At 42.7% G+C, this 25,004-nt stretch overlaps 3 protein-coding genes across 3 annotated transcripts; 1 reads left to right on the top strand and 2 right to left on the bottom strand.

The window, feature by feature from the left end:
- Window positions 1-1,687: 1,687 nt before the first annotated feature.
- Window positions 1,688-5,674, bottom strand: fam161b (FAM161 centrosomal protein B). Its single transcript, XM_085932337.1, has 9 exons — window positions 4,964-5,674; window positions 4,423-4,631; window positions 3,892-4,298; window positions 3,418-3,704; window positions 2,808-2,926; window positions 2,454-2,621; window positions 2,281-2,380; window positions 2,029-2,207; window positions 1,688-1,835 (listed from the first exon to the last, which is right to left on the bottom strand). The coding sequence occupies exons 2-9, from the start codon at window positions 4,608-4,610 to the stop codon at window positions 1,802-1,804; spliced, it is 1,482 nt and encodes a 493-aa protein (XP_085788463.1). The 5' UTR covers window positions 4,611-4,631; window positions 4,964-5,674; the 3' UTR covers window positions 1,688-1,801.
- coq6 (coenzyme Q6 monooxygenase) lies at window positions 5,200-12,445 on the top strand. Its single transcript, XM_085932339.1, has 12 exons — window positions 5,200-5,608; window positions 5,713-5,847; window positions 6,252-6,310; window positions 7,998-8,124; window positions 9,096-9,226; window positions 9,311-9,418; window positions 9,516-9,578; window positions 9,678-9,785; window positions 10,316-10,518; window positions 11,207-11,322; window positions 11,603-11,769; window positions 12,304-12,445. The coding sequence occupies exons 1-12, from the start codon at window positions 5,407-5,409 to the stop codon at window positions 12,331-12,333; spliced, it is 1,449 nt and encodes a 482-aa protein (XP_085788465.1). The 5' UTR covers window positions 5,200-5,406; the 3' UTR covers window positions 12,334-12,445.
- Window positions 12,446-14,877: 2,432 nt separating this feature from the next.
- Window positions 14,878-21,165, bottom strand: entpd5a (ectonucleoside triphosphate diphosphohydrolase 5a). Its single transcript, XM_085931859.1, has 13 exons — window positions 20,465-21,165; window positions 20,106-20,185; window positions 18,926-19,069; window positions 18,561-18,636; window positions 18,410-18,445; window positions 17,953-18,041; window positions 17,786-17,865; window positions 17,627-17,688; window positions 17,442-17,543; window positions 16,838-16,981; window positions 16,696-16,752; window positions 16,069-16,184; window positions 14,878-15,990 (listed from the first exon to the last, which is right to left on the bottom strand). The coding sequence occupies exons 1-13, from the start codon at window positions 21,036-21,038 to the stop codon at window positions 15,907-15,909; spliced, it is 1,644 nt and encodes a 547-aa protein (XP_085787985.1). The 5' UTR covers window positions 21,039-21,165; the 3' UTR covers window positions 14,878-15,906.
- Window positions 21,166-25,004: the final 3,839 nt, after the last annotated feature.

Here is a 25,004-nt window from a genome sequence, read left to right as displayed (position 1 = left end):
AGGTCCTCTACAGCACAAGATGGCTCGCTTCTGGCAGAGCCATAACACCGGAGACAAAACTTCTGCACCTGCAAGACAAAGTAGAGCATCAAGTTATGCAGGAAAGAGCTGCGGAAGTGAAGACATACGCAAAACCACACGTACCTTCCCAAAAAAGGTAAGTCTGAGCTGTGAACTTGTGCGGCAGCCGCGTTGAGGGGGTCTGCTGATGTGAGAGTGCTCGAGCGTGTGTGTGTGTGTGTGTGGCCGGTAGCTTTGCTTCAAACTCTGATGCACTTGCTCTCTGGTTTCCCCCCCAGCCCACCGTGCAGACAAGATGCCAAGTTGTGCCACGCTCTCATCTGTCACCAAGGCTGCTATCTCCACCGCTCGCCCCCCCCCCCCCCCACCCCCCATCCCCGCTCGCCTCTTGACGCGCTCTCTCTTTCGCTCTCTCACCAGTTATTATTCATGCCACAGAAGGAGAAAAAAAAAAAAGAAGCGGCATCTCTGGCTTGTGTCCGTCGAGGCTCGGCGGCACAAGCCGCAGCTCCTCCTGCAGGTGAGCTCGGGAATGAAAAGTTAAGAATTAATATGATGTTATGACGAGTCGGTTTATTAGGGAATCAAATATCCGCTTCTATGAGAATAACACACCAGTTTTAGGACATAAGCTTCACCTATTGGATAAATTCCCCCATCATTTTTTTTTCTTCAATGGTGATTTTGTTAAAACTCTCGAGATGCAACAGGCATGCACGGATATATTACCTAACAGGTCAGGGAGGCCTGGGTTTGTTTTTAGCCGCGCCCCGTCTAATCAATGGTGCATCCCTGGGATACGCTGTTCCCATGACAACACGGGAGGATGTAGCCGAGGACGTTTGAAATCGCGTGGAAGCTGGAAATGCTATAGTTGTTTATCACAGTGGATAATTATATGCTATTGTTTGATCTCTTTTTTTTTCTTAAAGGATACATCGCATTATTCAATTCAAATGCTAAATAATTGGACTTTCGTGCGGATTTTGATCCAAAGTCACGCCAACTTTAGTCGCTTAGGGGAATGACACACTCGCCCAAAAAGAGGAAGCGCTCGATGAGCTTTTCATTATGATCGAATACATATTGAGACATTCTCATGTGGTTGTTTCAAAAAAAAAAAAAAAAAAAAGATCTGAAATTCCAAGCTGTCAGCTGTATAAGCAAAGCCTTCCAAAGGAGGCCAGTGTACATGAGTAGAGTAATTGATGTGGGTCTGTGGGCTCCCAGCAAAAACCACCAAGCTGGTCAGCGTGACTACATGAGGATTTATTTAGGTGGCAAAGCGGCTACAGTGACTCGCAATTTTAACCGAGCGATGGGAGAAAAGGCTCTTGCGTGCATTAAAGCAAAACTCTTTGATACTTTCTACTAAGTTGTACTACTCACAACATGTTTGTATATCCAGAACATTTTGGATAAAAGAGTGGCTAAACAAATGTTTATATTTGGTTTTGAAAATATTTATTTTGATAACCAAGTGTCCACAAAAAAAATATTTATTATCACGTAAATCTATTTAAAAGATTTTATGGCTCATTTAAGGTTATTTGTACTATTGCTGCATGTTTTCTCACTGGAATTTTTTTTTTAGTTCAGATGTTTTGAGATTTCTTAATTCGTACTTGCACATGTTGGCGGATCCATTGTTGGTGTGGTTGAGTAGACATGAGTCATATTTGAATACAGTGTTGTGTTCTAGCCAAGAGGCCACAAAAACATTGTACCGTCTTATCATGACAATCCCCTTTGGACTCCAACGCTGTTCGCCTCCACGTCTTCAATTTTCTTCACCGTCGTCTACATTTTCCTCCCTAAATCAGACATGCTGGCTTAGAAAATGTCTATATTGTAATTATATTTCATTTTTTTACTTGGCTACTATATTTTTTGTGTTCCGGGCAGGCCCAGAAAATGACCACACGAAGTCCTCGGTTGTCCAGAGAACATGCTATTCATAATACTGGACATTGTGGGATCGCATGAACAATTTCTAAAAATTCTCACTCTGCGTTGCTGCAGTTCTGGTCAGTCTTGTGGACATTGGGACATGTGTCATCCTCAGCTGGTGATGAGATGGACGACGCGGTGACCGCGCCTCCCTTTTCTTCAACAAAACGCTCTTGCACGCCAGCTTTCTTCAACTCGTTCTTGTAAACTTGTTCCGCTTGAGCTTTGGCGTATCTCTGATAAAACGAAGATGACATCATGGCGGTATATGCAAGTAGGATGATGCGGTCGAACGAACGCGTCCCTCACCTGTTTCACCTGTTCAAATAAAAGGGGGCGCTCTCGAACGCGAGCGTTCATGTCGTGTAGATCTCGCATGTAATCTCTTGTCCTTTGTCGATCCGTCTCCCTGTGTCGGTCATCTTTGTTTACAAAAATGGCTACAAACTTAAGAATGACGGCCTTGCTTGCTCAGCACTCACCGATGGTGTTGCAATCTTTCGTCGTAGACTTCTTTCAAGCTTTTGTGAGGGTCCATCAACTTGGCGTGGAGGGAAACAGTCTTCCTCAAGGCCTCTGACTTGCTCTGGTATTTCCTCGCCCAGTCTGCACTTTCCTGATTCTTCCCATCCCTCATCTCCATGGATTTCCTGTGAATAGAAATTAGGTGAGGTACATCATTTATGAAGCTTTCAAATCAATTGTGGGATTCACTTCCATTTGAGTTGAGAAATGAATTCATAAATGATATAAAAAAAGACTTAGACTAGATTTCTTTGAGTTGCTTGTTCACATATTCAATCACAAGCCTAACAAGATCCAGTTCATGACCTTACCTGATGGCCATGCAGCGTTTCCTGGTAGCATCTGTGATGTAAGTTGGAAGTGTGTCTGCAGACAGTGACCTTAGGGCACCACATGATTTACTTCGCCTCATATTATTTTGACTTGGTATCTGTAAAAAAAATAAATAATAATAAACCAATTATCAGCACAGTTTTACAGCCAAAGCACATTCAAATTATTAATGGTGACTTTATTACTCAAAATTTTACCAAACCTATTATTAAAGTGCAATGTTCCTGAATCCTCAAGAAAACAGACTCAAGAATAGAAAAGGAGGAAAGCTGAAATATTATGTAAGAACGGGTGCATTTTTTTTTTTTTTTTTTTACATAATATGTGCATAGGGTACAGGAATGACTGGAGAAAACCACCCTTCCCACAAAGATGACATGCAACATGGCTTTGCAACAACATATTTCGAGGTTAGCTTTAGAGGTTACGGTACATACATCATGGTTGGGAGGTTTAGAAATATCTTGCCATGAGAAACCAGGCTCATGTAACATTAGCTTGTTCTATTTTAACTCCAGCACCAAAAAAAAAAGGGAGACACTAAGGGTATGTATATATTTTCATTCTACAATATAATACAATGTTTACCTGTGAGATTTCAGGACTCATCCTACTTTGCCTGGCAGGAAGAGCGGATGTTCTCAGGTAGAAGGGTTGACACTTGGTTAGATCTTTACTTAGTGTTGCTCTCAGACCTTCTGCCCGCAGAGCTTTGTGCAGCCGGTTGAAATCGGGCACCTGCTGGTTGATCTTGGGCTGAAAGCTCGGCTTCTCGTACAGGAATCCCAACTTTTCCATTCTGGTGGACTCGGAAATGCGAAATTTGGGCTTTTCTGGATTTTCCTGTTGTGCGGTGCTGATGTGGCTTTTCCGCTCTGCACAAACATTGCAGAGGAAATGGAGAAGATGGCACATTATTTTTAATACAGCTCTTGTAATTATTTAATTTTATTGTGGGAGTGGTCATACAGTTTAGTCCAAAAATATGAAGGAGGATGTCAATTTTACAAAATATTTTCCGAGACTTCATCATGCATTTATGTAGAAAGAGAGCCCTCACACCTGCTGGAGCTTTAACTTGTTTGGGACACGACTGTTGAACATTCTGTACGGTCGTCTTTTTTGCTTGGAGCTCAACCTGCTTCTCCTGTTTCTTCTTTTCTCTCTCCTGGAAGCTGAAAGGTTTCTGAACCGAAAGCAGGAAGGTTTTTCTTTGCTCTAACCCTTGCTTTCTTTCCTTGTCCCGCCGTTCCATCATCTCCTGATAGAGAGGAAGTCTGACTTGAATGGGGACAGGAAGTGCAGTGAACTTTTTCTTGCACTCAGCTTCGGCCTCCTCCTCTTTCTTCTGATGTGTTGTTTTGCATGAAGGTTCTCGTTCACATCGCTGTGTCTGGTTGGGAGGCCGAGTGGAGTGTTTCTTGCGCTCAGATGAAGATTCCAAAACTGGAGCAGACAACCCCAACAGCCTAAAATAGTTTGATAGATTACTGTCAAACCAACGAGCAGATGTCCTCCGTCGGGAATGAATCTTTAAAAAAAAATCACATCTCTTTCAGTTCAAGTAAAAATAAGCAGACTGAGGAGACTTACTTAGTCCTTGGAGACAGTTCTGCTGAGAGGAGAGTGTTGTGATGAATCCTGCTCTCTAATTGCTCTCTGTGCCTCCTCTCGGTCTCCTGCAGCTGTCGTTGGATTGTCTCGCTCAGGGACCGCAGCCTCTGATGGAGGATTTCTTCTGATTCCGAACCATCTGTAAGCTTCATCTCTGGTTCTGACATATTTGCTGGTCAAGATGTCATCTGAAATGTTCAGAAACAGGTTATCAGTTATCCATCTATATCTTTTCTTTTTCTCCATATTTTCTGTTTGAAGTTTTATGTAAAAAAAGGGAAAAAAAAGTTTTGATGAAGCCCGTTCCCTTTCTGAAATGGCCACTAAATCAAATAAGATGGCCCACAGGACCAGTATTACGTGTTACCATGGCAACCAAACAATCCACTCAACTGAGTGCGTAATGTGGATAAAGAGTGAACTATAGAGAAGTGAGAAAAGTGAATCATATTTATTGTTAGTTTCAGTTTCGGTGTGCAAGCCATCGTTGTCATATTTAACAGCGTAAACAGCTCCTAACCTGTTAAAAGGCAAACTGTGCGTGGAGTTTTCCTGCGTCAAGGCGTCATCCCTGTTCAGAAATCTTCGGCGATAAAGTATACTGTTCTGCATTTGGACTTTTTTTGCAAAGAAGATAAAGTTAATCAAAAATAAAAATAAAAAAAAAGACAAGCGGCTGCACCACTATTGGGCAAGCTTCGGTTTCTATGGAGCGTTTGGTGTGGTCAATAGCGGAAGCGCAACTCGCGACAGAGGTCTGCCCTGATTGGCCAGGAAGCCGGAAGTGATTTCCCCGTGCTGTCAACAAAACATGGCTGTAGTGTTGAGGTGACTCGACTGCTCTTTTTAGGACGCGCTCAAGGAGAAACCCTAACTTGCATTGCATATTTCAGCGGTTAGGCTTGGCCAAGGAAATGTACATTCCTGTTTAATGCAAGACTTGTTTCGTTTAAATACCGAATAATGCTAAACCTTACAAGGGCTAGCATAGCCCTAAACGAGTTCGGGCGGAGTTTCCTGACAGAAAAACGCTTTTCTGTTATAAAAAGTATCCATCGAGCATTAGTGTGTGCACAGCATGGCGACGATCGTGGCAACGGTGAGGTTTATGATGTTATTATATCCGGGGGAGGGATGGTTGGATCTGCAATGGCATGTTCCCTCGGTGAGTGACCACATCCATCTGTCAACATCCAAAAGATTGTGTATGATTAAATAAACGAGAAAACAAATCAGCAGCCACTGTCATACGTAATGTTCTCCTGGCAGGCATGGATCCCAACTTGTCAGAGAAGAAGATCCTTCTCCTTGAAGCAGGCAACAAGAAAGTAATGGAGACGGTTCCTGACAACTACAGTACCAGAGTCAGCTCCATCAGTCCAGGCTCTGCTACACTCCTCACTGGTGCAGTAGACTACATCACCCTTTTTTGACATCATTTCAACCCCTGTGCCGTGAAATGTTGGTGTACCGGCTTTGTTCACCTATTTATGCCAGCAACATATAGTGATATGCAGAACAATTAAATGTTCCTCCACCAGATGGCAGAAAGTACAATTAAACCATATATCCTTATTTTGCCATTCCTGCAACAGATCTATTAAGCTGGAGCAGTTTTTAAGTAATTAAGGAAGTAAATAAAAATAAAAAAAAGTTCTGGATTGCATAATTAATCCAATGCATGGAAGCTGATGTTCTAAAATGAAATATCCTAATAATAAAACGCATCGTTAACATTAGAGGCATATTGTTGAATTGTATGACGTTAGAGGTCCCACCATTGTTGTCTAATATCTTGTTTTCTGCAGGCATTGGTGCATGGGAGCATATCACAAAATTGAGGTGCAAGCCTTATAAAAAGATGCAGGTATGATTATCATTCTTTGATTTACAGTAGTTGCTTGTTATCAATAAATGTATCTCTGATGCTTATTCATTTTTTCATATTTTATCTTGCAACGGTGCCAGTTTTTTTTTTTTTTTTTCTCCATCATTTAACTGAGTCCTGCTGTTTTTAACATGAAAGGTACTGCACACTGATATTCTCCATGTATTTCTGTCATCCAATAATCATAATACTATACAATTTGCGGAGAGCAACTTCTTTGACATTCCGCTTGTACTCCGTCTTACAGCGAAATGAACAAAAAACTCATTTGCGGTGTGTATAATTATGCACATGGTATGGAGTCATTTACATTAAATGCCAGGTTCAGCTGACATGTAATTTCTTCATTCCGTTATGCAACGTCTGCCTTTATTAGGAGCCCTATAAAAAAAAAAGAGCATACCTTCCTGCGACACAAATGAACGTTGGATGACCTACTTTCTTTTTCTTCTTAAAACCGTATGTTTGATGAGGATGAAGTCTTTTTGGCATTTGCAAATTGCTACTCACTCCCCCTGTCCGTGTCTTCTAATTATGAAGATTCATGTGAACAAGTGCAGCAAGATGAAAGGCTGTTTGCCGCTTCATGGCATTGGATGCAAGGCTCGGCCCGGCTTGTAAGATGTGGTCGCTGTGTACCAAAGCCTCGACCGCAGTGTTTCACTCCAGGGCTAAGATGTCATCATGGCGTGCCATTTAGAGTGATTATGGCAGCGTACCTCACCCAATATACCTTTATTCTCCTACTTTTTTTGTTTGTTTTGCCTTCTGGATCATAGTCATTCCCATCCTAGCCGTAGAAGGGAAAATATGCGCTACGTGTCTAAATAACATTTGCACCATGCTTAAAGTCTCCCCGCCTAAGAGTTTAAATTCAGAGCAAGCTCATTTTCCCTTAAGGTCACAAGCAAGTGCTTAAATGTTGCAAGGAAAGCAGAAGCTGCATCGCGTCACCCTGTGTTAAACAAACCCCAAAAATCTTTAGGCTGGTCTTGTTTTTTTTTTTTTCTTCTCTCCTAACCACTTATCACAAGTTGCAAACCCAAAACGCCATTAGTGGTTTTTTTTAAAGGGTATATCCCCTTACTTTATGGTAAGCTGGAAAGAAAGAGTCGTAGCAGCAGTAGCGTCTTACGGCTGAATGATGGCTTACCTCAGCATATTTACAACCCAGAAGAGGACGAAGCAAACACTTTCACCCCCCCCCCCCCTCATGTTTAACTCAAACGGCGGCGCATTCAAATTCGGAATTAGTTAAACAATATGATCGACGGGGTCCATACTGTTTACAAATGTTTATCTGTGTTATAATAAAAAAATATCACATTTATTTTACATGAATGTTTTGATTTGATTGGTTAGGTTTATACTAACATAAAGGCAAATGAACGATGAGTTCATGTGGGTTGAGTTTGTTTTTTTTTGCCCAAAGTTGGCTCAAATTGACCCAACTTCCTGGGTCGGTCCAATTTTTAAGGGTGCGGTACTTTGTATAAAAAGTTAGCAAACCACTGTTCTAGATGAATGCTGTGCTGATGTCCTAATCTATTTAGCAGACCGGACCTATCTTCGACAGCAACTTTGACGCGATCATCTTTGGTTATATTTAGAGACGGGGAGGATTAACTTGAGGCGAGACCGCAGGCGTAACGACTCTCTCATTTAGGTTTGGGATGCCTGCTCCGATGCCCTGATCACATTCGATAAGGATAATCTGGAGGAGGTGATGGCCTACATCGTGGAGAACGACGTGGTCGTGGCTGCACTCACCAAACAGCTGGACAGTCTGTCTGGTGAGCAGAGCATCGCTCAAGTCAGTCAGTCAGTCAGTCAGTCGCACGGCGGCCACACCACCACCACATTAGTATTTCCAACCTCTGATGTTTTTAGTTATATTCCCGCCATGAGCCGTTTATGATTTTCCGTCAAGTTCAATCAAAACTTCACATTTTAAGAACTGGCGAGGCTGGCCGGGACCTGTGAGGACACGTGACGTGGTCCAGTGACCTATTTAAAGCTCCCATGTGCCTTGCCGCCACCACCCTAGGCTCTAAAGCGCTGACTGCCTTCAGCGCTCGATTGCTGTTGACATTCAACCAAAACGTTGCAAATAAAAAGCAGCCCTGCCTGCAATGGTACTTGGCAGTTTCAGTGGCATATTTATAAATGCTTTTTCGGCCAAACAAGGGGCGTGTGGTTCCCGCACGTTTTTTTGGGGCCTCATGTGCTTGCCGTTTGTCTTCCTCTCATAGGACTCAAAGATGTAGTACATGAAAAGTCTGCTGCCTGCCAGCTGTTTCCAATGAAATCTCCCTCTCCAATCACCAAAACCCCATATTTAACATCCCTGTTCGGTAACCAGCAGCCAATCTGCGGATGGCTCTCGCTCCAAGTCGGCATGAGCAAGCAGGGCTCGGGCCTCTTTCATGTTCTGGAGGACCAGCTGCCGGTATTTTAGGAAGTGCAGGAGGAGGTTGGATGCAATATCCAAAGAGCCGACCGACAGCATGTGCAAAGCGTGGCGTGGTTAGCTTGTAGATAAACACGATTAGTCCATGGCGTGTGGCAGACCGAGGCCATTAAGATCTTCTTGTGCCAGGGAGAAGGCCACGGTGTTTTACAACTAGTTCCTGCGTGTTTGCGTGCGCTCGGGGTGACAAATAGTGGAAAGCGTAACATAAAACTTGTAGGAATGCTTTGTTTACACTATAAAATGACTTTTTTTTTTTTTTGTTACTTGTTTTGCTCCCTGCTTGTTTGTCAGATAACGTGCAAGTCAAGTACAGGTCCAAAGTGATCAAGTACACATGGCCGACGCCGCAACAGACGGTTCGCTCCATCCCGTGGGTGCAGGTCACGTTGGCCAGCGGGGAAACGCTCAAAACCAAGTTGCTTGTAAGTTTAATTCTTTATTCAAATTCCTAATTTTGCAGTGTTATTATCTTTTTTTGTTTTTTTGTTTCCCATTTGTGTTGTCAGATTGGAGCAGATGGACCCAACTCTATGGTGAGGCGGGAATTAGGCATCCCCACAGTCAAGTGGAATTACGACCAATCAGCTGTGGTTGCTGTGCTGCATCTATCAGAGGTAGAAAATGAGCCGCTTCCTTTCTCCAAACCTACTTTGATGTTATGCTTCCTACTTGCTGTTACACACAGTTAATATATTATTTCATCTGTTACAGCCCACAGAGAACAATGTCGCGTGGCAGAGGTTCCTCCCAACAGGACCCATTGCAATGTTACCGGTAATAAATTCAGATTAGAAATTCATGTTGTTGTTTTTTTTTTAAATGGACATATGTTGTTTGATCAACATCTGTCGCTGCATCCTCTTTATGCTCCAGCTCTCGGACACAGCGAGCTCTCTCGTGTGGTCAACCAGTCATCACCTAGCCGAAGAACTCCTGTTGCTGGATGACGAGTGCTTTGCTGACGCAATCAACTCTGCCTTTGTGAGTGCCAATTAAAATGTTGGCGTGTCCCTCAAGTCATTGTCGCGGCCTGTTTGTGTAGTTTGTGTCTCCACCTCACGTAATCTTTTTTTTTGTGAGTCGTAAACACTTTTTTTGACCAGATGTGAAACAATAGCAATAGCGCTTTGGACAAATGACATACCTATCCCTTTCTTGTGTTTAGAGGAACTCCTTTTTCCCAAGCAGCTATTTTTACTGCCTGCTGAAGGATGGGGTCACTACGGTTGAGTCATGTTTGGTTTCAGTTCTGGTTTGGTAATTAAACTTGCGGTCTCCCAGTGTCGACCATTACTGCATGGAATGTTTTTCAAACGGAGCTAATTCAACTGTATTGCCTGGCCGGCATCTTCTTTTAATTAGCCCTACTCTCCAAACCCTTTAGTTAGGGAGGGCAAATAACGGCCCTTGCCTGGAGTTCAGCTTTGCTCCAATGTCAGCTAATTTTGTTGTCCACTGTAAACGATATCGTCTGTTTTCTCTCTCATACGTTCTTCTTTTTTCGTGCGCAGTGGAGTAACGAAAACCAGTCGGAGTTGGTCGGGACGGCCGGGTCTCTCTTCCGAAGCGCCCTCGCCGCCATCATGCCTTCTGCGGGTTCGCCTCGCCAGCTGCCCCCGAGTGTGGCGAGCATCGGCCCCAAATCCCGCGTCATGTTCCCTCTCGGCATGGGCCACGCATCTGAGTACATTAGGCACAGAGTTGCGCTCATTGGGTAAGAGAGGTCCTGAAAATCAAAGTTGGGGATCATTTAAATCTCACAAATACACTCTAGTATTTGTGTGATTTGCGCCTTTAAATTGACAGTGACTCCAAAGACTCTTAAGTTGAGCTACTACAAGTCAAGGTACCACTTTATTAACTTTCCCATGGATTTTTTTTCTCCAAGTACATTTTTTTTTTTCTACAGTTGCGTGACAATCTCCTGCTTATTGTGTTCAGGGTCATGCGTGAGCTGGAGTCTATGCCAGCTGACTTTGGGTGCGCCACAGGGTCCACCCTTGACGTGTAGCCAGTCAATCACAGGGCGCATAGACACTATGGACAATGTAGAGTCTTCAATTAAACATGCATCATTTCGGAATGGGCGAAAACCCAAGCAATTACGTGGCAAGTGAGAATATGCCAAGTTCCGGACCACTGTGGTTTGAGCCGGAATCTCTGTGAGAACCGCGGCGTGTCGTCAGTGACAAGCTGATTATTGGAAGATCAATCACCTGACAACGTTCTTCATCGTTTGGTGGAACACTTCACAGTTTATTTCAATTTATTTAATCGAGGAAAATTGTTTCAGAATCTGAAGTAGGGTTTTGGCAGATTGTGTTGGATTTGGAAGAAGATAAAATAGGCCTATGCATGCGTGTGGTGAATTTATAGAGACAAGCATATGTTTGTCTTTCCAGGGACGCAGCCCATCGTGTCCATCCTCTGGCCGGTCAGGGAGCCAACCTGGGCTTCGGGGATGTGGCTTGCCTCACACAGCTACTGAGCCAGGCCGCCTTTAACGGGAAGGACCTGGGTCAGTCAGAGCTCCAAACAGACATGAGCACTGCAACCAAAGCTCGGTGGTTTCCCCTAAACTATTTTCCAACGGCCCATCTCACGTGCCTGCTGTTGGATTATAAAAAGCATCATGTTTGATTTTTTTTTTTCCCTCTCCATTTAGTTTGCCAACAATTCCATGCTCATTGCTTTTCTGGGGATATTGTGTTTTTTTCCCCCCTCTCAAGTTCAAATGATATTTTTGACGCAATGCCACGTTGTCAGATTTTAACCTACAGTGTTTTTTTGTTGTGCAGGAGCAATGCAGCACCTGTTAGAATATGAAAGCGAGCGCCAGCGGCACAACCTGCCCATGATGGCCGCCATCGACCTCATGAAGCGCCTCTATTCCACCGATACGGCTCCCGTGGTTCTCCTCCGGACCTTCGGCCTGCAGGCCACCAACATGCTCCCGACACTAAAGGTAAGCTCATCTCAACTGTACCAATCGTCAACCTATCCAGGCTAAGCTCCGCCTCTTCGCTATTTTGCGATTACACGGAGCTTCACTTTGGCAGCGCCTGTAATTTCCAGGGCTCTGAATGTACTACTATGTTTAGCCCCAAATTTAGTGTTACCAAAAGTGTGTGGGTGGGGTTCAACGCTGGCACTAGGGCATTGGACAGCGGTGGTGGCTTGTGTTTTCGCACCCTTTTTATTACCGACCACTCATGTGAAACGGCTTTATTCGCTACTAAGTGATTCAGACCAACACTATAAATTGTAAGGAGGATGCAGACTTACAAAGCCCTGAAAAAGTATTTGCCCTCTTCCCGAGTTCAAATTGTTATTTCTGTTGTTGTTTTTCCAAGCCAATAGTCTCCCAAAGTCGACTTTAGTAAATATTAAGTGCGGGTTGTAAATGATGATTATATTCATAATTATTTCACACTCACTGTGACAGAAAATGTGACCTTTATTCCATTGTGAAGATATGTTTCCTGTTTTGCTTGTGCAGGAGCAGATCATGGCGTTTGCAAGCAAGTGAGCCCATCAGCCGTCAAAGGATCTGTTCCATCTTTGCATTCAATTTTGCAATTTATTTCCATTTGTGAGTGTGTAAAAACTACTAAGTTTAATAAAGATTTATTTTTCTTCTTCTTCTTTGTTTTGTATTTTTAATCATGTGTCTAAAAACAGGGTCTTCAATCATAAAGACCTTGAAATTCCTTCTTGTGGAGCAGTGAATTATCTCAGTGCTTTTACTCCAATTGATAAGATCAACATTTATTATAGGATTGCTTACATACATACATTTTACATACAAATCATCACTACCATGGTCTTGTTTTTTTTCTTTTTTTTATTACAAAAGGCCTTACTATAAATGGTATTTTTATATTAAAAAAGCTATACACCTGAAAATGGCGGTGTACCTAATGGAGTGTCTGAGTGACGTCACAGATCAAACAGCCAATCAGAAAGTGGGGGTGAGGGCGGGCGTGGCACTTTTCATAATTTTTTCCCTAATGAAGTGGCCTGTGATTAGGAACACCTGAAAATGGCGGTGTACCTAATGGTGTGTCCGAGTGACGTCACAGATCAAACAGCCAATCAGAAAGTGGGGGTGAGGGCGGGTGTGGCACTTTTCACTTTCACTTAAACTTTTTCCCTAATGAAGTGATTGGGTACACCTGTGTCAGTATGACGTCACAGCTCAACCAGCCAATCAGAAAGTGGGGGGTTGTTTGGGTGTGGCACTTTTCACTTTCATTTAAATTTTGACCATGATTTTTCCCTAATGAAGTGGCCTGTTATTAGGAACAGCTGAAAATGGCGGTGTACCTAATAGAGTGTCCGAGTGACGTCACAGATCAAACAGCCAATCAGAAAGTGGGGGTGAGGGCGGGTGTGGCACTTTTCACTTTCACTTAAACTTTTTCCCTAATGAAGTGATTAGGTACACCTGTGTCAGTATGACGTCACAGCTCAACCAGCCAATCAGAAAGTGGGGGGTTGTTTGGGTGTGGCACTTTTCACTTTCATTTAAATTTTGACCATGATTTTTCCCTAATGAAGTGGCCTGTTATTAGGAACAGCTGAAAATGGCGGTGTACCTAATAGAGTGTCCGAGTGACGTCACAGACCAATCAGCCAATCAGAAAGTGGGGGGTTGTTTGGGTGTGGCATTTTTCACTTTCATTTAAGCTTTGACCATGATTTTTCCCTAATGAAGTGGCCTGTTATTAGGACACTTCATTAGGGAAAAATCATGAAAAGTGCCACACCCCCCCCTCACCCCCACTTTCTGATTGGCTGATTGATCTGTGACGTCACTCGGACACGCCATTAGGTACACCGCCATTTTCAGGTGTCCCTAATAACAGGCCACTTCATTAGGGAAAAATCATGGTCAAAATTTAAATGAAAGTGAAAAGTGCCACACCCAAACAACCCCCCACTTTCTGATTGGCTGATTGGTCTGTGACGTCACTTGGACACTCCATTAGGTACACCGCCATTTTCAAGTGTTCCTAATAACAGGCCACTTCATTAGGGAAAAATCATGGTCAAAATTTAAATGAAAGTGAAAAGTGCCACACCCAAACAACCCCCCACTTTCTGATTGGCTGGTTGAGCTGTGACGTCATACTGACACAGGTGTACCTAATCACTTCATTAGGGAAAAAGTTTAAGTGAAAGTGAAAAGTGCCACACCCGCCCTCACCCCCACTTTCTGATTGGCTGTTTGATCTGTGACGTCACTCGGACACTCCATTAGGTACACCACCATTGTGCCATTGTAACCCGCCCTCACCCCCACTTTCTGATTGGCTGTTTGATCTGTGACGTCACTCGGACACTCCATTAGGTACACCGCCATTGTGCCATTGTAACAGCTTGCAGAAACGTTTTTCTTTTTTAATTGGGAGAAGAACTATGAACTTTTCATTTTTGGAACTACAAGTATGTTCATAAAATTTCAATGGTGAATTCTGAACTGAACAAGTTCATTTTAAACAGAATTTTGAACTACTTTGTGTAGAAAATGAACTTTCCCAACCCTGCACTCCACTTATCTCCAAATATTTGAGGCACTTTAAGAATCTATGCTGAGGTGTTGCTGCAAATCACGGTGGGCCAAACGCCTCACTCACACATTGTATGTTGGCTTTTCCTTAAATCTGTCAGCGGTGTGTAAATCACCTGTCACGTACCCCGCAGGAGCTGTCAGGAGCTCATCCTACATACTGTACATATACACACCTTCAATAGATCATTTGACTGACTGCTGGTTACTGTATATGTGCAATTCACGGTCTGTTCTTTGCCAAGAACTACTTTGCTTACACTCTTATATTAAACTTGAATGATGGTTAGAAAGTGAAGGATAAGCAAAGGAGTAGCTCATCACCCAAAGCATACCACATCGTATGGAACATGATCAAATCTGAAATGTACATGTATGCAAATATAACCTCTCCCCCTTGAATAATTGAGTTCTTCTTATAGTCAATGTAAGTTTTTTTTTATTTATTACAGGAAAAGACATATTCACATGGATGTTTAAGTAAAACAAGCATTTCACTGAGGAAGAAATAAACAATTTAAATACTAAAAGCATAAGGTTAATCAGCGAATGAGCATTTAGAGCAACTGCAGCATGGCAGAAAATGTTTAGCATTTGTTTTTGCATTGAAAGCGGCTCTTAGTGAGTGTAGTTGGCATATATACAACAGTAGTTATGGAACATTTTGTATACTGGAAAGAGAGTCGGGTAAAAGCCCAAAACAAACATTGTTAAATACATTAGATAGATTTTCAGGTATTTAAATATTTGTACAGTTCACAAGAAGCAGGTAAAAAAATGAATGATGTGAAACAATCAGCGACATCCCTACAACTTTAAAAGCCACATATTTTATCCTCGGCTTGATAATTTGTGTTTACTTTTGAAGTAGTTAAGCTTAATGATGTTGTTAAGTCCACTTCATGAGAGGTTGTTCTAGGGCTCCTTTGCAATTTCGCCACAATTGATGCTGACTATTCAGTTCAGGAAACACTAAAGTCAAAGCATTCATTTAGTGCGTGTGACAGCTCGCCACACACACTTTGTGAGTGTGAACTTTGACCTCCTGAGTCACAAAGAATAGCTACAATGTGTACAATTAAAGTGTTGCGTGCAAAGTTGCATAACAGAAGCTGTGCGCTTGTTAATTGCTCGTCGACCTTGTCCAAAGGAATTTCCCGTGAAATTGTTAGCTCCTACAATAAAAGAAAGCATTAAGACAGACGTGACTTCCATTACACGGTGGTGTGTGACTACAAACTAGGTCCACACACTGGACAGCCAGGTGAGGGACACCATTAGTAGCCCAAAAAATGCTTGACAAAAATAAAGTCAGCCCAGCAGTCAGGGGGCTCAACGTACAGTAGAAAAAGATGGCCTTATAAAAATATAGTGATTTATTTTCAACAGTTCTGGAAGTGTTTGGCGGGCGATGACGAAGAGGAAGGTGGCCAGGATGGAAGTGGGTGTGTCTGTGGGCGGAAGGGAGGGAAGCCCGGCAGTGACAAAAGTGTCCCTCTCAGTGCTGACTGCATTACCCTTGAACCACTTTTAGTGGATGTTGAGGTTCCTGAAGTAATCAAAGGTGGCACCCAGGGCCCAACTGGTCTCCACGTTGTTCACTTTCTTGGCCAGCTAGCAACGGAAATCAATCGAGTTAATACCATTGACATTTTTTTTTCACACGTGGAGGTCCACGTTGGCGTGACGTACCTGGAGCACGGTATTGTCCTTGAAGCCAAAGCCCTCCTTGAGCAAGCAGGTGATGTATGTCATGTCCATGCATAGGAAGGGGCTGACGGCACGGTACTTGGCCATTTTATTGCACACTGCAAATACGTGAAGATTTATTTCATTAAACAGCAACAATAAATCAATATTTCTATGATCCCTTTGGACACACTGTTGATTTCTCATAACTTTTTTAGATTTATTTGTAAAAGGAGCCAGACTACTGGGCGCCGCCGCTACATGATTAAAAAGATGACTTTGTATTTTGTTTGGTGTCACACTAAACAGAAGGGTGCGAGTGTACGAGTTGGGGGTCGGCGAAAGGCTGAGAGTGGGCGGCGTTGGTGTGTGGCTGTCAGGTGCCACACTCAGTGACCATGCGAGCGCGAGGGGGGAAAACGAAACCGCGACACTCTGCGCTGCTTGCACATACTTCACATGGTGCAGGAATGTTTAAATTGTTTACACTATAAGCACATTTCGGTCTTATTTTTAGCAAGTAATTAGTCTGACTTTACAGCAATAAATTTACTTTGACATGGAACGCCGTGCCACGTCTTTGCGTGCACGAGATCAGATGATTTACTATGTTGACCTTCTTCCACTTACCCTCTTTAGCTCGCTTCTTAAAATCCCTGACTTCGATCGCGCCACCTCGGCTTCCATCTGTAAAGCAAAAAAGTGCATTTTGAACAAATCAATTCTAACTCAGATAATGGAAAGTGACATTTTTTGTTGAGCTCCAATTCACCAATGAGGCCGGATTCCACAGCTCTGTCAAAGTAATAGGAGAAAGCATAGAAGACGCTGCTGCCTTTGACCTCGTATGGCTGATGCACGATGCCCTTGATGACCCTCATCACCTCGTAGTAGCACAGCTTGTAGCCCGCGTAGCCTGGAAACAATGTAAGAATGTAAACAACGGTATGCAATGGAGGTACGGTAACCTCACTTTTGGCTCCGACAGATTATATATGAGGGGGAAGCCCCAAAGTCACCAGCAATTGTGAGCGTGTGCTGCAGTTAGTGCTGCCATGACGACCTGTCTATTTTTACCGCATAATTGTGTGCGGTCCAGATTGAGCTACTCGTTACATTCACACGCACAACAAAGAAAACAAATTCTCTGGGACAAGCCCAGCGTCTTTTGGCTCTTCGGCTGTGGCATGGGACTGACTGCCTTATTTGTGTAGGTAACTCACTATATTTTATTTTATTTGAACTATGAGGAAGAAGATGCAACATGTGTTTTTACACAGACTGCAGCAAGTGTAAATGTCACACAAGGGACACTGTACTTATGTGTTTTAAGAGCTCGATATGTGATATATGAAAATGTATTTAACTGGACTTACCATCTGGAACTCCGCTGACTTTGTAAGTGGTTCCACCAAAGGTCACTTCTTCTCTGAACTTCTTTGGGAGGCAGGAACTGGTGAAGACTTTCCAATCGAGACCTAAGATATTAAAAAAGGTCACATAGCCCGTGTTACATGAAAAGCTCCGCCATATTTTATATAAGGGCTTTTAGATACAGTACCATCAGCTCCCAGTGCTCCGAGAGTCGCCAGCCGAGCTGCATACAGTCCATTTCCAAGGTAGCTGGAAGGTAAAGAAATCATGGTAAGATTTGAGAAGCTTGTATTTGTAACTTTTATTTTCAAAACCTAGTAAATTGACAATACAATTGGACACATACCTGTGTGTGTAAAGCTGGTATGTACTATTGAACAAGCTGAATTTGGCGATGTAACTATTAGGAGCAAAGTCAACGGTTCTCTGGTGGATAGAAACACATCATTTAGTGGTGTGTTGTTTTTAATTGATAGATTTGATTGTAATAATCAAGTGCATCATTTTTTTTACCTTTGATTTTGGAAGGAAGGTGATCTGTGTAGAGCCTCCACCCAAGTCCAGGATGCCCACTGTCCTCTTTGTGTTGGAATATAAGTGGCCTAAAGTAGACACACAAATTTCACTGAATGGAGACAATATAAGATGCCATTTCTATCACGATAACAATTTAATGTTTTATTGCCTTGTTTAATTATGAAGAATAAAAAATGAAAAATCTTAAGTCCAGAAAGATGCACTAAATGATGTCTTATCCAGGGGGAAATTATTTTATGATCTACATATTACTCTTGTTTTGGAAATTAAATTGGCTGTGTGGGGAAAAAAAAATATTTGACTGTCCATCACTGTTTGGAAATCTGGCAACCTCAGACTTTGGCTGCCTGGGGTTGAGTATATACACTAGAAGCTCAGATGTGAGCCTTGTGACCACTAACACCAACACAGCAAAACACAAACCATGTCTTACCTGTAAGGAAGTTCACCGTGACCCAGGCCAAGACTCCTGGAACAACACGAGGGTGCAAATGCCTGCGTTAGTTGTGATTGCGACACGGCTGCAGTGGCGCGTTTAGATGTGCAATGAGAATTGCAAAAAATATGCAATCAAAATAACATACCTTCGTTTGTTCCGTTCATAACGGTGACGCTGTTGTGCGGCACGTAGAAAGGAGATTCTTCAAAAACATGTTTCACCTGTGATGAAAGATTGATCTATAATTATATATAGTTGGGAGGCTTTGAAAAAAGTGAAAGCAGAGAGCGAAGCTGAAACAGTAGCAGATGGAATACTTCGAATGACAACACCACAACAGCTGTTTTTTTTTTTTTGCTACATCATAGCCGCCGAATGGGCAGAGTTGTTCCTTCTTTTTTTCCCACTGACACTTGTAAGCACTTAGTGGTTTCTTATCCCGCTCCCCGGCGGAGCGGCTCGTGTCTGTGCCAGAGTGTCTGAGGGCAGCGGGAGGAGAGCGTGCCTCACCTCGTTCAAAAGAGCGTTGGCTTTGTCCTCGGGCAAAAGGCGCAGGCCCGCCGTGGCTTTCAGGACCACCGGGGTCTTCCTCCAATCCTCCTCTGGCACCGTCTTCTTGGCTATCTTCAGCAGCTGACGCACCGTGTCACCACCCTGAAGAGCATATGGCAATTATAGTAACAGAAGCGACATGTGTCAGAATTAGAACGAGGTCACATGCAGAATATTAAAGTTGGGTCGGTAAATGCCGCAGCGAGTCTCATTTGGGTAATTACCGTTTGTGTGTTAACCCAACCCAGAGAACATAACAAAGGGATCTGCGATGCATACACTAATGATATGCACTTAAACCACAGGTGTCAAACTCAAGGCCCCGAGGGCCAGATACGGCCCGCCACATCATTTTATGTGGCCGGCGAAGACAAATTGTGCATCAAATTCGTGTGTCATTACTAGAATTGCAAATTGTCTTCACTTTTAATAATATCTATTTTTTTTAAATAGTTGACCAGTTTTTACTTGAGAACAAATTATTTGTCAGTTTGTTTTTTTAGCTTTTACTGTATATAATATGAGGTGTTCATACATTTATTTGACAGTCATAATGGCCCTCCGAAAGAAGCTATGACTAAAATGCGGTACGCGAAAAAAAAAAGAGTTTGACACCCCTGACTTAAACAATCTAATGAGATCCAAGACAAGAGTAGTTAAAACACTTGTCTGACTTCAGGAGATAATTTTGCTTTTTTTTTTTTTTTTTTTTTTAAATCAAATGCATTTAACAATTGTCTCATCTTGCAGTGTTTTTTCTTTCTTTTGCATTCTACTTAAAGCAGTTTCTAATATCTTATTTAATGTATAGACTGCACAGGGTACAGGGCAAAATACAAAGATGTTTATTATTGTAGTGCATATTTTAGATATAATGCACGTAGATAGCCAATTTGTCGAAAAAATGGGTGAATATTTAGAATTTCAATAAGTCTTATAATAAACTCTTCCAAGTCCTTTTCTTACTTTGATGTGCATTTTGAAAATGTAAATGTACTTCTCCACAACTGCACATAATCACAATAATGTTAAATAAAACCTGAGCATCATCTATTCAAATTTTCTATGCAATTGATGATTAAATTCTAATGACATTATGTAGTGCAAAAGCAATATTGCAAACAAAAATACTGCATACCTCCTCAGGATTGTCTTTATAAGCAGAAAGTCCAGGTTTCACTGCATGGTATATTTCATTGTCCAGAACTGGCAGCTCAACTAGAGGAAGAATAAATATTTAAAAATGAAGTTAACATTCGTGCAACAGCATTAAAACAGAGAACCGACATGTGGTTTATACATAGTATCAAAGGAAATAGAGCGAGAAACACGAGAATGACTTTTCCAGCTGGTGATATTTAAACAGCATCACGTCACGTCCATCCGCTCCACAAGTCATTACAAAGTCAACCTCAGCTACTTTTAGAAGCGCACTTGCCAGGCAGGGGTTGGATAAACTGACGCGCACATGCAAAGTTGCACAGCCGGGGGAATTACCTGGATCTTTCTGGATGAATTTATAGATGTGGATCCTGGTGCCGGTGCTGCCCGCATCGAACATGACGCCGTAGAAGACGCGCGTCGTGTTGGCGAGGGCGAGAGGAGCTGCAGGAGCCGAGCGGTGGTGAGACTCAGGCTCGGGATGGACGACTTCGGGTTCGGGATGGACGATTTCGGGCTCTGGATGGAAAGTCTCCGGTAAGGTCTGGATGTCTTCGGGTCTCGGGTGGAGATCGTGCGGGATGATGGGATGCCTCGGCACGCCGGGATGACGAGGAACGGGCGCCGGGTTCACGACCTCCGGAAGGTGGTTCGACATGTGGGCGGAAGGTTGACGGAAACGGATGTAGTGCGGAAAGTAGCGGTGGGGCCGGTAGTAGGTCGCCTCGGTGAAGAGGCAACCCGCCAGAAGCACCAGCAAGAGCGAGAGGAGATGGTTCGGCAAAGCCATGGCCGTTGCGAGAGGAGAGGGTGAGGAGAAGTAGAAGATGCTGCACAAAGTTGAGTTGCTCAGCAGAGTGGATGCACACCCAGGACTGTCCCCTGATGTGTTTACACTATATAAAGACATATGGGCTTGGCGAGGGGCCACACCGAGACCAGCAATCCTCCAATCCTGTGGCGGTCCATCCCCACTCCATCCAGTTCCCCCTCTTGTTGGAAGCAAAGCTGGAGAATACCTGCCTCCCGTTTTTTTTTTTTTTCCTCTCATGGAAGTTGAGGAGGAGGGTGCTTATTTCTGGAGATGTTTTCCCTCCTCATCTTTACTGGATGTTGAGGTCCCCCCCTTTCTAGGAAAGGAGAGGCAGGTCTGAATGAATAAGGGGGAACACCCCCAAAGAAAGCAAAATAATCTATATTTATATTTTATATGGATGAAATTCCGTCCTTATAGATGTTCTGGTGAGTATTTTAAGAGAGTGTAACTTTTTTTTTTTTTTTGGACATGTGGGTGAATTGTATAACTACTGCAATGAAGAGAATGTGCATTTTGCTCTTTTATTGTAAGACTTGAATGATTCTTGGATAGGAAAAAAAAGATGGCTACTGTCTGTGTTTTTGTTTGGATTTGTAATTGCTTTTTTGTTATTGTTCTTCTTGGTCTTTTCTTTCTTCAATCCAGTCTCTTGTATCATCCAATCAGCTCCTCGGGCACTAGTTTCTTTTCCAGGGCCTCCCGATTATTTCATCATGGCTCCCAATAACGCCAAATCCCTGACAGCCTTCGAGATAAATCGATAAATGTAATCTACTAGTTTCTAGTCTGTGGTTTTGTTCAGTGGCTTGTATCAAACACATTTTCCAAACCCCACTTAACCTCTTTTTCATAGTCGTGCAGTAATCACCACATTAAATACGCAGCAGTCTTACCAACTTTCAAATATGCAAATGTGATCTGCAGTCCAGCTGGCATATAAATTGAAAGAATGTTCAAATCTCACTCCCATTCATCTGGATCGGCCACAGGATTTTTTATTTTCTTTTCCTTACTAGGGCAACATATTTGTGCTGCAAGGCACGTTTCACGAGAGAATGAAGCAACCTCGAGTAAAGTTATAGGTGGGCGTTTGGAACGCCGTCACAAACCGAGCTGCAAGTATCAGTGGCAGGTTTTTCTTCATGCCGTGCCCGGAACGCACCAAACACATCCCGCTTACGCACTCCTCACTTCAACTCTATTTTTCTTTCCTAACCCAGGCTGAAAGTGAAAATCTATTCCATGGAAGCTTCCCAGCATAGTGACCCCTCTACCAACCTCAGTAGCCCTAACATGTGGTTCACTCTTTCACCTCATGTGGTGGGGTGACTGAGGCAGCGAGTGTGCAATCAAGGGTAATGGGAGGGCAGAGCCAATGGGTACAGAGAATGCAGGAAGTCCACAGAGAGGACAATATGTGGGGAGGGGTGGGTGGGGCTTGGCATCAGCATTCCCCCATCATGCCATTCCCCTCCCAGGACAGTCAACTGTGCAAAGCACTGTTCCAACACTGTAATTTGAACTAAAAATATTGGACTCTCTTCCTCCTTCCTTTTCTCTAAATACTGTGGCTACTTTTTTCAAGCCTGTGGTTCACCGCAGTGGTCGTTCGCCGCTATCAAAGCGTACATGTGCAGGACCTCTCGATGATGTACCCTTATTTGACTGCCATCATGGCACAGGCAACTAAAATGCATCATTATCGTCCCTTCAAGGGAAATTAAATTCACACTCTTGGGCATATTGATGAACTAGTGTGCCTTGCTTAAAAAGCACATCAACAGTCAATATTAAATATGCAGCCAAAAAAGGCAACGTTCAATTCAATGTGAATAGTCATCATTTCAAAGATAATAAATGTGGCCAAAGTTTTCCGCTGAGAAGGTCCAAATGATATTTAGAGGCATATAGGTTGCAACATGTTCCATGAACATAAACTGGAAGTCACCTCCAAACCTCAATCTACTAAAAATATGATGTACAACCGCGACATTGGTCTGACAACGTCCCCCATACATATCATTGAAATACAACATCTGCGCTGTGATTGTGGCTAACGTGTAACATGATCGTGCTCAGAAATTATACAATGATGAGAATATCTTTTCGGTACTCAGCTTTTTCCTGTCTGCGAGCCCAACGATCTGCTCTGCATCACCGAACACAGAAGTTGTCAGACCTTGCCAAGTCTGATTTGTTGTCCAGACAGTCATGTTTTCAGTGATTGGGGGGTTCCATGACAGCTCCTTTTGTGAACCTTCTTTGGGTGTTCTGCTTGGGAGATTCTGCTTTTTTTTTAATTATCCTTTTGGATTGGAGGATATGACAACAGTCCACGTACATGGTTGGAAGATGATCACTCTGGTCAACTTCACTTTATCCATAAGTGGAACTCTACTGGCAGTTGCTTATAAATGCATTTTGCACATTTTTTTTATCCTCTGAATGGACCGCAATGCCAAAGACTGTGGGCGCCTCTCCTGTGCTGAATTTAAAAGAAATGAGAGAAGTTGCGTCAATTGGCTAAGAAACAAGTTGGCTGTGTTTACTCCCACAATGGCACAAATGCCCATTCCTACTTATTTTAATTGTGGAAAAATACACGTGTTGTTTCAAATGTTCTTTTCTTACAATTTTTTCTCATAAAGTATCAATGATGGCAAAGAAAATGCAGATTATGATGCTCTCACCAGATAAACTGAGGTCTTGCGTGATGTCAATTCAAACATCTCTGCAACTGTAGAGGCATATTTTCCTTGCATATTTCAAGCTTCCACTGTACTGCAAAAAAAAAAACAACAACACAAAGGCGGTCAAAAACACAAAATGCTTTGCCGCTATATGATTTTTTGCATGATGCAGCAAAAAGACAAAGACAGTTGTCAAACACATGACTTGCTGTGTTGAATTATGTCTAAATGTTTCACAAGACATGCTGCGAGGAATGTGCTTATACAATAAATACTATACATTGTTTGGATAGCGGTCATCCACTTGCGGGCAATTGAGGGGAGGAGGGGGGGGGGCAGATTTGAATCATAGACTGCTTCAATCCAACTCTGGTGTTTCAATTATAAAGTCATGTAATAGAGCTGCCCTTCCAAACTAGAATGTCATACAAGGGCAGATTTACACCAGTCATTTTAGAAACTTGCCACTACGGGTTGTAAATCATGTTGGGATGCCCTATAAAAAATGCACCACCGTGGCATGACACAGCATATTACTACCAACGGCACAAGTCGTTTCAATACCAGGCTTGGTATTTTGATTCAAGTTAAGTGAAACCGTAAAGCGCAAGAAGGGACCTCAGCTTTGTAATCTACACAGTGCAATATATCATTAATATGCTGCAAGGTTGGCCTCAGGAATGCCATGTTTGTGGGTGTCCTACCCCTAAAGGTTCACTGAAGAGGCCTAAACCTTGTCATTACAATTCCAATGATAATGACAGATTTGAAATGTTCGGGGGTTATTTCAGTTTTCTCTCCTCACTGTCATAGTAATTACCTTTAAATTTAGTCTTCAAACTCTGTTCGCCATGCTAGAGCCACTATATGATCCACTTAACTGTAGCTACGCCCAATACTTTTTTTGCAATATCTGGAGCATGGTTTGATGAACAGCCGGGTGGGTGAGTGACATTTAACATTCTCTGAATTAGATGACGAGGAGAATGTGGTTGGCTTGGAATTAATTATTGTTGCCAACTGAACCAAGGCACACAAAGAAAAATGGCATGTCATGATTGTTTCATTTCAATTTACTTTTGCAGTGAGCCGCAACACAGATGAGAAGACATAATGGGATGGGCAGTGGAAAATATTTTCTGACCTGGATAAGGTGGCCATTTTGAAGGAATTTGTAGCAAAAAGAAAATATAGAACATACTTGTGGTAGAAATGACAGTTGCTTCTTCATAAATTCTCAAATGTTACTTCAAAATTGCTTGAAATATCATTAAAGTTTTTTTAATGAAATGTTCTCATTGCTGTGATATTTTGCCTTTAAAGTTAATTTTGGGTATGTGTCATATGAAACAATGAGTCATTTTTGGTG

Source organism: Syngnathus leptorhynchus, chromosome 15 (genome assembly GCF_054491065.1).
Source record: "Syngnathus leptorhynchus isolate UIUO chromosome 15, UIUO_Slep, whole genome shotgun sequence".
Taxonomy (NCBI): domain Eukaryota; kingdom Metazoa; phylum Chordata; class Actinopteri; order Syngnathiformes; family Syngnathidae; genus Syngnathus; species Syngnathus leptorhynchus.
The sequence above is the reverse complement of the archived record's forward strand: the minus strand, read 5'-3'. Positions and strand labels throughout refer to the sequence as shown.